The sequence below is a fragment of the Aspergillus pseudonomiae genome, assembly GCF_009193645.1.
Source record: "Aspergillus pseudonomiae strain CBS 119388 unplaced genomic scaffold BDV37scaffold_182, whole genome shotgun sequence".
Classification (NCBI taxonomy): domain Eukaryota; kingdom Fungi; phylum Ascomycota; class Eurotiomycetes; order Eurotiales; family Aspergillaceae; genus Aspergillus; species Aspergillus pseudonomiae.
This window is the reverse complement of record NW_022476174.1, coordinates 21,808-34,057: the sequence shown is the minus strand read 5'-3', so window position 1 is coordinate 34,057 and position 12,250 is coordinate 21,808. Positions and strand designations below refer to the sequence as shown.

At 45.4% G+C, this 12,250-nt stretch overlaps 3 protein-coding genes across 3 annotated transcripts; 2 read left to right on the top strand and 1 right to left on the bottom strand.

The window, feature by feature from the left end:
* Positions 1-1,674: 1,674 nt before the first annotated feature.
* On the top strand, positions 1,675-3,463 carry BDV37DRAFT_277173 (XPG domain containing-domain-containing protein; the record flags this gene model as incomplete). The annotated part of the gene is made up of 2 exons (XM_032085697.1): positions 1,675-1,748; positions 1,858-3,463. The coding sequence occupies 2 exons, from the start codon at positions 1,675-1,677 to the stop codon at positions 3,461-3,463; spliced, it is 1,680 nt and encodes a 559-aa protein (XP_031934433.1).
* A 121-nt stretch (positions 3,464-3,584) lies between these two features.
* Positions 3,585-6,915, bottom strand: BDV37DRAFT_277172 (rRNA-processing protein UTP21; the record flags this gene model as incomplete). The annotated part of the gene is made up of 5 exons (XM_032085696.1): positions 3,585-4,166; positions 4,225-4,863; positions 4,923-5,135; positions 5,197-6,674; positions 6,789-6,915. The coding sequence occupies 5 exons, from the start codon at positions 6,913-6,915 to the stop codon at positions 3,585-3,587; spliced, it is 3,039 nt and encodes a 1,012-aa protein (XP_031934432.1).
* Positions 6,916-7,634: 719 nt separating this feature from the next.
* BDV37DRAFT_266526 (inositol polyphosphate kinase VIP1) lies at positions 7,635-12,195 on the top strand. The gene is made up of 2 exons (XM_032083932.1): positions 7,635-10,486; positions 10,541-12,195. Exons 1-2 carry the CDS (start codon positions 8,065-8,067, stop codon positions 11,872-11,874), a joined length of 3,756 nt encoding a protein of 1,251 aa, XP_031934431.1. The 5' UTR covers positions 7,635-8,064; the 3' UTR covers positions 11,875-12,195.
* The last annotated feature ends 55 nt before the right edge of the window (positions 12,196-12,250 follow it).

Sequence of the window (12,250 nt, the reverse complement as noted above, 5' to 3'; positions counted from 1 at the left end):
TAATATTAAAAATATTTTTTTAATTAAATAAATAATAAAGTAATAAATATTAAATTATTTTATCCATTAAATAAATAATATATTTTTCTTAAATTAGATATAATTATTATACGCGTTTTAATAGAAAGCTTTTAATTTAATCTTTTATTTTATTAATTTTAATTTTAAAAGATCTTATAATAATAGTATAGTAGGTAGTTAAAGAAAATATAATTTTCTAATATATTAATAGAAATGCGCTAATATAGTCAGACTTTTGACCCCTTATATAATATTAAAATAATATTTTATATAATATATTATATATAGCGATATTTTTATAAGAGATACAAAAAATTAATAGGTTAATTAATATAAATTAAGAAATTGATAAATTAAATAGAAAGATAAAAAATAATTATAAATAGTAGAAATAAAAGAAAATATAAGTAAATATAAAAGTTAAAAGAAGTAGTAATAAAATTAGTATAGATTTCCTAGTAATTGAAAAAATAATTAAAAATAATAAAAAATAATAAAAGTAATTGATATATTCTCATAGATATTTATATAACTTAGATACTAAATATACTGTTAAAATATAGCTATATTTTATTAATTAAATATATTAATTAAATATTATAATAAATATTAGACTTAGTAAAATCGGGAGGTAGGAAATAGAACTAAGAAAGACCTCAAAGCGGTTATAAAGGCGGTCAAACCGTGCCGCCAGAATATCAAAATGTAAGGAAAACGCCCAAGTACGCTACACAGGTTCCATAATTTTCTAATTAGGATTGAAATCGTTGATTATTCTATTATAAAATATTAGCTACGTGACTATCTAATAAAGGCGCGCGTAGGCGCTAGGTTAAAACAGGAAGCTGCGGTCAACAAGTTATAAGTATTCAAATATATGGGTTTTGCAAATGGAGCGCAAAGAATTGAAAAAATACGCCAAGAACTGAAGTGCATTTCGCATACACTAAATAGATGCAAGAGATAGACCCAGGGCACCCTATTCCACAGGGCCAAAAGGTCAGAATAATTCGGGATCAACTATTCTGAAGCCCTGGGAGTGACTTATATAGCCCGCCGTTACAATAGAACTCTAGGTAAAAGTGGCGCGGAGTGGAGTGGGCAGAATCTAAGCCCTGCCAGGCTGCCACAAACCTTTTATCCACCAGTAACAAGTGTACTGCCGCTCCCTGCCCCCAGCGTCCCAAGGGTATACCGCAAGGACGCTTCTGACTATCGGCTAGGCAGGTGGTTGGTTATCTATCGTTTTCCGTGATAGTGGTAATCTACAGTTGACACTACTTGTGCCCACCAAGCCGCCCCTCTCTATGCTCCGTAGAGCATAGGGCGGATCTTCACAGCCTTTTCTCTCTTGAATATCTCATTATAGGTCGCTCCCCATCTTCCCCTAAGAGGTGGGAACACAAAGAGCAGCGCCTAACAGAGAAAAGGAAAAAGGGAGACCTAGCCGCATTACCCCGTGATCCACAGGACTACCCGAGAGTAGTGGTCAGATGTCAATGTGACACCCCAGAACAATGGGAATACCCCGTCTCACACGGCATTTACGTCCATTTGCCGAGGCTGTCTTAATCGAGGGCAGGCTGCAAAAGCGGCAGGATGGAGTTCACCATGTCCAGTCCGTTGTAATCGATGGACCTAGTCTTGTGTACCATGTCTTTTGGCGGTTACTATCTTGGTCAGATTCGAGAACTGGATTCCCAGACGCACAGCCGACGTGCAATGAAGTAAGCTGTGGGGTTATGATTTATCTTCTGCTTCTGACTATTACCGGTGTCAACATGTATTTGATGCACACGCTCCAAACATTCTGAACAATATTGCTGATCCTTCTAGCGAACGGATATACTTCGACGGCGCTTTGCCGTCCGAAAAACGACAAACACGGCTCCTTCGATTGGAAAAATCAAGGAGGAAACTTGAATTACTTCGCCTCAAACCCCAGGGTGCCCTCCAGAGCTCTAGTGGGTATAGCGGCAAGCGTGCAATAGCTCTTGAAAAAGTTCTACAGGGCCGGACCTTACCTGCAAGATATAATGATTTCCCAGAGAGCCCCTTTATGGTTCCTGCGGTGTTTGAGGATCTCAAACATAGATGGAATAGAGAGAACATCGTGACTGTAGCGAGAGATGCCCTGTCCATGCAGTTGATTGAGATCAAAGATTTTCCTTGGGCGGATATTACTGTAATGGTTCCTGGAGAAGCCGATGCTTATTGTGCCTACATCGCAAAATGTATAAATTCCTCCATCCTAACAAATGATTCAGACCTTCTTCTCTATGACCTAGGGCCTCGGGGCTCTATCATTTCCCTGGACTCAATCGAGATTGTTGGTTGGGACCCTCTCAGACCATCAGAACGGCAAATAAGAGCCACGAGTTTGAGTCCAGCATTGGTTGCTCGCCGATTGGGAATTCCAGATATTTTGCGCTTTGCTTTTGAACTTAAGACACACCCAGATGCGGGAACAGCAGAGCTAGTCCAGAGAGCAAACACTCACGAGGGACCCGAAAACACATCGGACTATCAAACTTTTATCCAAGAATATCAAAAAGACATGCATAAATTTGAAGCGACCAACCCACAACGCGTGCCGCATCTTGATGCAAGGGTCTCGGAGTTATTCTGGCAGTTTGAATGGCGACAAGTTCACATGGTCCCAGAGGCCCCGCACATGTACCTTGCAATTTTGAACGAGGACCATGCGAGGCGTTGTGCATGGGCTGAAGGCCGTTTGTACAGGACCCTGGCATATTCAGTCTTAAACGCTTCTCTCCCGGTTTCCAAAAGAGTTGACTTCATCAATGAATTCGCCCGACGGGGAGGGAGGATAGCTGTGGATAAGGTGGTCCTTGGCAGTGAAAATTGGATCAAGACTGAAACAAGATGCCTCTTAATCCGCCTGAGATCAGTACAGGAGAAGGTTGAGGTTGAAACAACTTTACCAGCATACTGGATCATATTTGCGCTTTGTGATCTCCATGAGGCAGATTCAAACCTTGTAACCCTTGATCATGCGCGACTGAACCGCTTTCTTACCATGGGACATATGAGTAAGAAATTTGACTGGAAGGATATTCAGCTCACTGCACAGATCCAGGCAGTGCTATACTCACTACGAATTCTAGGACAACTACTTGAGGGCTCAGTGGATACTTGTGACAATATGGTGGAGTTGAAATCCATACTTAGCAATCTGCCTCCACTACATATGATCATGGGACCGACGTCTAGCATGATGGATGAGACGCTTAAGATGTCTTGTGTCAGTGCACTGGTGCATCGACTTGTGCAAGTCTTGGGAAAAGAAGAAACCTGCAGTGAGATTCCCGATGCTGGGTTAACAAGCTCAATGGCTTCGCAACAGTATAAGCCTAGAGTAGGTAGCCCTAGGTCCCCACACAAGATAGACAACATATATGACCTGTTGCCCATGGAATAAGTTTACCAGCCCAAGATGTACATTTAGGAGTTTTAATAGCGTTACGAACACATAAAAAATGAAATGCTACATATGAACAGGACAACGAAAAGTTCGCTGCCTTGGGGCTCATGTTAACAAACTAGCGTGAAGACCGAAGAAATCCTACAACACCACGGCAATACCCAACCAACTCAGCCAGGCGCTGCCCTTCCCGTTGTTGTGCCTTACTCCAGCTGGCCAATGCCTCCCTCAACGCTTCATTCTCCCCGGACTCTGAGCATTTCATCACAACATCAGTGTGGATTTTCAAGAACATCGCCATCCAGGCGTTGACAAGTTCGAAGTCCAATTTTGAGCGGAGACGGGTAGACAAGGCGAGAACAAAGTCTGACAGTTCAGAGTGGCCCTCGTGTATCCGAGGATCCAATGACCTGATCTCTAAATCGGCCTTTGCCGGAGACATAGATTTGAAGTACTCGATGAAGGGTTGAAAGTTCCCTGTATCCCGGCCGGACCGTAAGAGTGTAGCGAACCGGGAGCCTGCGATACCAGCATTCATAGAATGCTGCATCTTGGCGACACGCGAGCGTTCGGTGATTGTAATATCAGCTAGGAGACTAGGATCGAGATTCTCATCAGGATTACCTTTCTCGGCAGCCGTTGGCAGAAAAAACGGTGCCTTCTCCGGGGCTTTTGGAGGGTCTTTTGGTTTATTGCGTTCCTAGACATTGTTAAAGAGAGTTCCTAGAGGTTGGGTCTCCACAGAGAAGGCATCTTACCTTAATTAGGTCCAAATGAAGCATGGTCTGCCACTTGCTCTTGGGGATGACGCTGAGTGTGACCATATCACGACTGAGCTGTTCTGTGGATAACATGGGCCCTTCGGCATCACTTGGTTGATCGTCATCTAAGAATGCAGCTTCAATAGCCCCCACCCCAGTCTCGCCGGAAATAGTAGGAACTCCGACGTCTACGACGTCGGCTTCATCCAAATTCCGGGTTGATACAGGTACAAATAAACTCCTGTTGGACCAGAGACTGACACCTAGTCCATCTGCATGGGCGGTGGCTAAAAATTCGCCCGTGGATGACATAGCCAAGGCAGTGCATGTGCTGGGGACACGGAAGAGGTCGATGAGATGTCCTGTCGGCAAGTCCCATACCCGAATGATAGAATCCATCGAAGCGGCAATAATCCATTGCCCATCAGAGGAAAATGTAAAATCGTTGATTTGACCTACACAACCCCAGAATTCACGAACGACCTTTCTCGTCTCTATGTCAACGATACGTATTGAAAGGTCGTCGCAGCTAAATGCGACGAGTTCGTTCGTGCTGTTGTATCGAAGTCCAGTGATAGATGTCATCGGATACCAGTCGAGCTCATCAGTAAGTGATCCCGAGGTAAAGTCCCAAAACTGAATTGTTGAGGTAACGGTTAGTCTGATTTTACACATCAAAGAGTTTGGAATCTAACCTTCACTTTCCCATCAAGCCCACAACTGATGATTGTTTGGTTCAATCCATCAATAGCTACCCCGGTAACTGCTTTGCTATGCTTTGCACCGTTGCCTCTGCCACGACTAGGAAAACTCTGTTGGTATAAACCAGATTGCATGTTAAACATATCGATGCTACCTCCTGCTGACCCAACCAATGCAAAAGTCCCACACTGTGAGATAGCGACACTCTGATACCGAAGTTCACCGGTTAGATCGAGACCCCTGCTTTATGGACAAGGTTTCACGTACCTTAACCTCCATTTTATCTCCCGTTTCAAATGCCCAGCGCCCAGCCTTCTTCTTACCCCAAAACCAAGTTCGGGCGAATTTATCTCCACGATGCCCTGTCAGAACACTCTCCCAGCCTGTCTTGTTTGAAGCATCCGTATTGATTGATTTTGGATTTGCCCAGATTGGACCGGAAGTTGTAACACCCATTCCTCCATCGCGATTAAGAGAGCAAGCGATGCAAGTTACCTCCGGCGCTTTGAGTTCTTGTGCCCCCGGCACCGTTTTCGAACCAATAAGCTTCTTTGCTTTGCGTTCCACAGCTCCTTGAGATATCTCGGTATTTTGGCTATCCTTTCGCATACTGAAACCCCAGAGACTGCAATCCTTGCTTGCACTCAGCAACCACTTACCGCCGAATTCAGAACCGTCCGAAGCGGCAGGTAAGAACTCGAGGGTAGTAACTGCAGCAGAGTGACCGCTTCTGGAGTGGAGTGGTCTGGGGATAGGCGAAAAGGGTAGCTCGTCAAAAATCCATGTCTTGAGGGCGTTATCCTTCCCAGATGAGACCATTACTGGCTGCCCATCCAAAAATTCAATATGATTTACCCCCAATCCCTTCCCCCCCTCAGTAACTCGATGTGCGCCTCGAAGCATCCCCACAACTCTACCGCCGTTGTTCAAATCCCACATTGTGATATCTCCACTGTCTATGCAAGCCGTTGCCATGACACCTGATCTTCGACCATCTTCGCCCGCGCCTAGGCCATCTGTCCGGAACGATATCGAGGTTATCCTTGGCGCATCCGATGAGCCCATTCGCAAGGACAATGCGACCTGGTCAGTTTCGACATTGCGAATACATAATGCACCACTCTTGTAGGCGACTGCAATTAAGGATAATACAGGAGTTGGTTGGAGCACAGTCACAGCGCCGGCTCTTGAAAATGATGGAAGTATTGTGTAAATTATCTTCCCTGTTTTCACGTTCCAGATATCGATACCTCCATCATACCGTCCAACAAAAACCTTGTTAAGATAAGTTGGCATAGTACACACCTGACCTGTGTATATTTGTTGCCCAGATGAGTCCTTAGTGCGCGGAGGAACTAAAGCTGTGTAATATTGATATGTGGTGTTTTTCCACACCTGTATGCGTTCGCTGCCGCATCCCACGACCCACGACCCAAAAACAAGGAGCCGTACAATGGGCTCAGTGGCATCCTTGGAGGCTTCGAGGGATGCAATCTTCTTGCCACGCTTGTAAACCCAGATGCCGCCAGATGAACCGGGTCGGAGATGCCCCCATGCCACAAAAACCTTGTCCTGCCATGCGAATGTAGCCGTAATGGTATCTGGAGTTTGAGGTCTACTGATGAACACAAGATTTAGCCCTCGCCGTAAATCATAGGTCTGCACTGAACGTCCGACCGATGTCGTGATCTGGTAGGTTGCTTTGCCTAAACGAACAGACGTAAAGGGAACAGTTGTAGGAGACACTAGGCCCAAAGTCTTACATTAAGGAACGTCAGTTACGAGATCAAAAGGGACAGGTGCAAAAAGAGCGACGACTTTTAGGAAGTCATGGGTTAAGTGCTCAAATATTGTCTCACGTACTCGAAACGGAGAGAAAACTTTGGACCCAACCGTTGGTGGCCCTGTTCGAACATCTTGGTCTAAAATCCTTTTCTGCCTCTTCGCCAGTGGCATATCAAATGCATCATCCGTGAGGGACGGCATTATATAAGGGACAATATGCTCAATTGAAGATGGGAACGCAGCTCCAGCAGGAGTTGATATCGAAAAACGGAACAAGTTTCTGTACTAGTACTAATATTATTCTTGCCGCTTTGACAGGGTACGGTTTTTTTTTTTTTTTTTTTTTTCCCGGAAAAACAGTATTAGCACCAAAGCAGATCGGTATTAGCGTACTGTTCCCAGTGATACTTAGTTATCCGTTCGGAGAGTTTTAGTCGGTACTCTGTACTCCATCCAGAGCCCCATTTTTAGTTTACTGCATACATACCGCTTACGTAACCAGGTAAGTACATGATATACACCCGACTGGGCCCCGCCTTCTAAACTACAAGATACTAGATAATATATTCCTGCTCATCATACAAGCCACCAGGAGGCTAAGTCGCTAACGCGTTTGTCTTAAGGTTAACTCCAGAGTAGAGGTTCGTAAGGTCCCCTGGTTTGTGATAAGCGAGTCGATCAATATGAACAAGGTAGTATTTTATATTTGTGAAAGTTTACAGCATAATAACGGTATGTATTGTCACTCTGTGTCAACTGTTTCGGTAAGCTCTAAGTGCACCCTGGAGAGAAAAAGCAAAAAGACAGAACCAAACCAAAAAGAAGAAAGAAAGAAACATTGAAAGGAAAAAGACACTCCGCTTGCAGCAAAGCATTAAATAGGATGATAGTGACGTATATTCTCTGACGTACTTCATAGATATCGCCCTTCTTCCTCTCTCTAGAACATTTAGCCAGAGGTAATGGCTTCCTTCAATCTAAAAGTGAGGTAGAAATGTGATCAATTTCTAGTTACCTTCATAAACATACGACTTGTTTCTTTCCCTTTCATTCTTGTCTGGGCTCTCTTTCCAAGGAAGCTTTGATAGAATCTAATACGGGTCAGTAGCAAAACACTGCAAAAACCGCTCCTCCGCCACCCAACCGCCCCTTTCTTACATCCCATTTCTTCTTCTCATGATTGTGTGTGCCTTCCAGAAAGCTTTCCAATTCACCCGCTACCCTCAGTTCCGTCATCGGAGTTCACGATTATTGAGACCATTGCTTGTTGTCTCCAGACAGTATATAACATTTACTTTACCTCCCTCTCTTTTTTTTACTCTTTTTTCTTCTCTTTTTCTTTCCTCCTGAATGGATCAGAATTGTGACCGTAGTAGCAGTTGTTCTGTTGGAGTTGACTCTTCTAAAAGCAGTATTGAGAGCATTGCGAGATTAGCTCCCACGTCGTCAAGTGCTGATCCTGATCAGACAGATAAATCATCAGCATATTTGCTCCATGAGAATGCAGCGTCTGTTGCCCTGAGAGGAATACATGGCATACAGTCCCACCAGACCAAGGCCTCCAAAACCGACTGCACGTCTGATACTCAAATTGCAGGGCGCAGCAATCATCCTTCTACCCGTTCTTCTAGCAGAGCACGAAGAAGAATGAGTGGAAGCACGGCTGCAAGTTCCATTAGCGAGGTTGAGCCCGCACCTCCTAGCTTAGGAAAAATTGGAGTTTGCGCTCTAGATGTCAAAGCTCGCAGCAAACCTAGCCAAAACATACTGACCCGTCTTCAGTCTAAGGGCGGATTTGAAGTAATTGTTTTTGGTGACAAGGTCATCCTCGATGAAGCTGTAGAGAACTGGCCCGTGTGTGACTATCTCATTGCGTTCTTTTCAGACGGGTTCCCATTGGACAAAGCCATTGCATATGCGAAACTCCGAAAGCCGTTTTGTGTGAACGACTTGCCGATGCAGAAGGTCCTATGGGATCGGCGACTTTGTCTGAGGATATTGGACAACATGAGTGTTCCTACACCCAAGCGGTTGGAAGTTAACCGAGATGGTGGCCCAACACTGGAATCTCCCGAACTTGCCCAGCACGTCTATCAACTGACTGGGGTCAAGCTTGAAGGTCCCGAGGACGGCACCGGGGGAGGTCTCTCTAGGACGAAGGAGGTGGCAATGTCTGATGATGGTGACTCATTAATCGTGGATGGGAAGGTATTTAGAAAGCCGTTCGTTGAAAAACCGGTCAATGGGGAAAATCATAATATTCACATATACTTTCCTAATGATCAGCAATACGGTGGCGGCGGCCGGAGGCTCTTCCGAAAGGTTGGAAATAAAAGTTCTGAATATGATCCAGGCCTGGTTATTCCTAGATCAGTGACGGAAAATGGTTCCAGTTATATTTATGAACAGTTTGTGAGGGTGGATAATTCCGAGGACGTCAAGGCCTATACTGTCGGCCCAGACTTCTGTCATGCAGAAACACGGAAGTCACCAGTAGTTGACGGGCTTGTCCGTCGCAATACCCACGGAAAGGAGCTTAGGTATATAACAAAATTAAGCAGGGACGAGGCAACAATTGCTTCTAAAATATCGAACGGGTTTGGCCAGCGCATCTGTGGTTTTGACATGCTCCGTGTTGGTGACAGAAGCTACGTGATTGATGTTAATGGCTGGAGCTTCGTCAAAGATAACAATGACTATTATGACAGATGTGCCAGTATCCTGAAAGATATTTTCCTACATGAGAAGCGCAGACGTGAAGGGAGCCTGGAATCCGAATCTTTCCACCCAGATTCGAACCATTCCTGGAGGCACTCTGTGTCCCACAGACACACATTGAAGACTCTGTTGAAATCTCCTAGCGCATCTAAGCTCCATGGAAGTCCACCGGGTCACAAGAGCCCCGACGATGCTCTCTCGGAAAATACCGTTCCAGGGCTGCCTGCCTCTTCCACTGAAGGGCTAGATAATGGGAATAGCCATAAAAAGCCGAGCGGACGGGAACGGTTTTCGTTCTCAGGAAGTTTGATTCCTCAAGCTGCAAATGCATCTGTCGCGTCAACAGATTCGATTGATGACGCCCCTCCTCCACCCCCAGCTTCCAAACACTCGTGGAAGCTGAAGGGTATGGTAGCAGTCATCCGGCATGCAGATCGCACACCGAAGCAAAAATTCAAGTTTACTTTCCACAGCCAACCTTTTATTGATCTCCTGAAGGGGCATCAAGAAGAAGTGGTCATAAAAGGTGAGGCTGCGCTGGCCAGCGTTTCTGATGCAGTTAAGATGGCAATGGAGCGAGAACTGGAAGATATGGATAAGCTCAAACTGCTCCGTACATCCCTAGAGAAGAAAGGCGGTTGGCCTGGGACAAAGGTTCAAATAAAGCCGATGTTTCGTAAGCGGAAACCAGAAGAATCCCGTGAGCAGGAGGCCTCCACGGTTTCAACGAAGCCTGCTGAGGGCACCCCGGATACACTTGTGTCCCCTAGTCTTGGTGAAGCTCCAGGAGGAAATGAAGATCTAACTAGGACCCAGACTCGGAGCGACTCTATATCCGGTGCCACGTTCTCGAGGTTTTCTGCTGCAGAGAACGATCTCATTTTAGACAAGCTCCAGCTTGTAATCAAATGGGGAGGGGAACCAACCCATGCAGCCCGCTATCAATCCCAGGACCTCGGTCTTAATATGCGCGATGACTTGAAATTAATGAACAAGGAAGCTTTGAATAATGTTCGAATATTCACGAGCTCTGAGCGCAGAGTGAGTACTAGCGGTAAGTCTACGCATCCTTATGCTTAGTAGGTAGCGAGCTAAGCGAGTCTCATAGCTCAAATCTGGGCCTGCTCTTTCCTTGATCAAAAGGAGCTTCCGGACGATTTCATACAGGTCCGGAAAGACCTTTTAGATGATTCGAACGCCGCGAAAGATCTCATGGACAAAGTGAAAAAGAAGCTGAAGCTTCTTTTGCGAGAAGGGTCCGCACCCTCGCAGTTCACATGGCCCAAAGATAATATCCCAGAGCCCTCAGTTGTCCTCGCTACGGTTGTTGAGCTTATGAAGTTTCATCGGGATGTTATGAGGCACAATTTCCGGAGACTTGAGCGCTCGTCGAGCCTTCCGGTTGAATCATACCCCCATAATGATGATCTTTCCAACACACACGGTGAGGTTTCTCCATTGGCTTCTATCCAGGGACGTTGGTGCACTGGCGAGGACCCTATGCTTTTCAAGGAGAGGTGGGAGAAGCTCTTCGCCGAATTTTGCGATACGGAGAAGGTTGATCCCAGCAAACTCTCCGAACTATACGATAGTATGAAATTTGATGCTCTCCACAACCGGCAGTTCTTGGAATGGGTGTTTATGCCCCCGGACACCGACGATGGTGCGGAAGGTGAAGGTTATTCCCATTCGAATGGTGTGACGCAAAACACTGCTGTCGGGGATATCAGGCCAGGTAACGAAGATGCGAATCATGAAAGGGACGAGGGGCATGCGGACAGTTCAACGTTTGTGCATCGGTTGGGGCTGAAGCGACGAATGCATGCATTTGAATCAATGCCGCATTTCAGAGCCTTGGATGACACCTACGATCACTATTTCAAGTTATATCCAGGATCAAGCGCCAAGAAAGCCAAGCTGGATAGCAGGCTATCCAAATTGAGAGAGTTGTACAAGTTGGCGAAGGTTCTTTTTGACTATGTCACTCCTCAGGAATATGGAATTACTGATACGGAAAAGCTGGAGATCGGTTTATTGACATCTTTACCATTACTCCAAGAGATTGTTAGGGATTTGGAAGAAGTTCAAGCCTCGCCAGATGCCAAGTCCTTCTTTTATTTCACAAAGGAGTCTCACATATACACCCTCCTGAACTGCATCCTGGAAGGTGGTATTCAGACGAAAATCGCTCGGCGGGCTATCCCCGAGTTAGATTACCTATCTCAAATATGCTTCGAACTCTATGAAGCTAAGGATGCCGAGTCATCGAAGAATTCTTACTCAATTCGCATCTCGATCAGCCCTGGGTGCCATGCCTTTGATCCCCTTGATGTACAGCTCGATTCGAGACATGCAATCGGTTGCGCCCCTAGGCGAAGCCTAACCGCTCACCAAGATTGGAAGAACGTTATTGAGACTCTCAAAGCGAAATTTGACACGTAAGTATATCCAGCGTGTTGTATACGATCTATCCCGGGCTGGTGCTGACAAAATGTTCCTGTTCAGAGTCAAGCTCCCGAAAACATTTATTGCGGTGAACCTGAGCGATAAACATGTCCCTATCCATGAGGAGGGGTCTTGATCATTCCTGTAAATTACATGCGTCTAAAATTTGTCGGCGGCATGTGGCTTCATCGTTGTTATTATAAGTCAAAGTCATGAAATATTGACTACTATAGATACCACCAAGGGCGAAGGCTGCCTACCTAGCTAGCAGCCTACCTAGTGATTATGCTAGGTACGGTATTGAGTACCTAGCGATTGACCAATTGTAGATTTAGTAACCCCTTGGTCCTAGTTGTCAAAGAAAAAATACCCC

Excerpts from the sequence above, each read along its gene's own strand:
- BDV37DRAFT_266526 (XM_032083932.1), top strand. The coding sequence starts at position 8,065 with ATGGATCAGAATTGTGACCGTAGTAGCAGTTGTTCTGTTGGAGTTGAC. Across the intron at positions 10,487-10,540 it reads GCGCAGAGTGAGTACTAGCG|CTCAAATCTGGGCCTGCTCT; the intron begins GTAAGTCTACGC and ends CGAGTCTCATAG.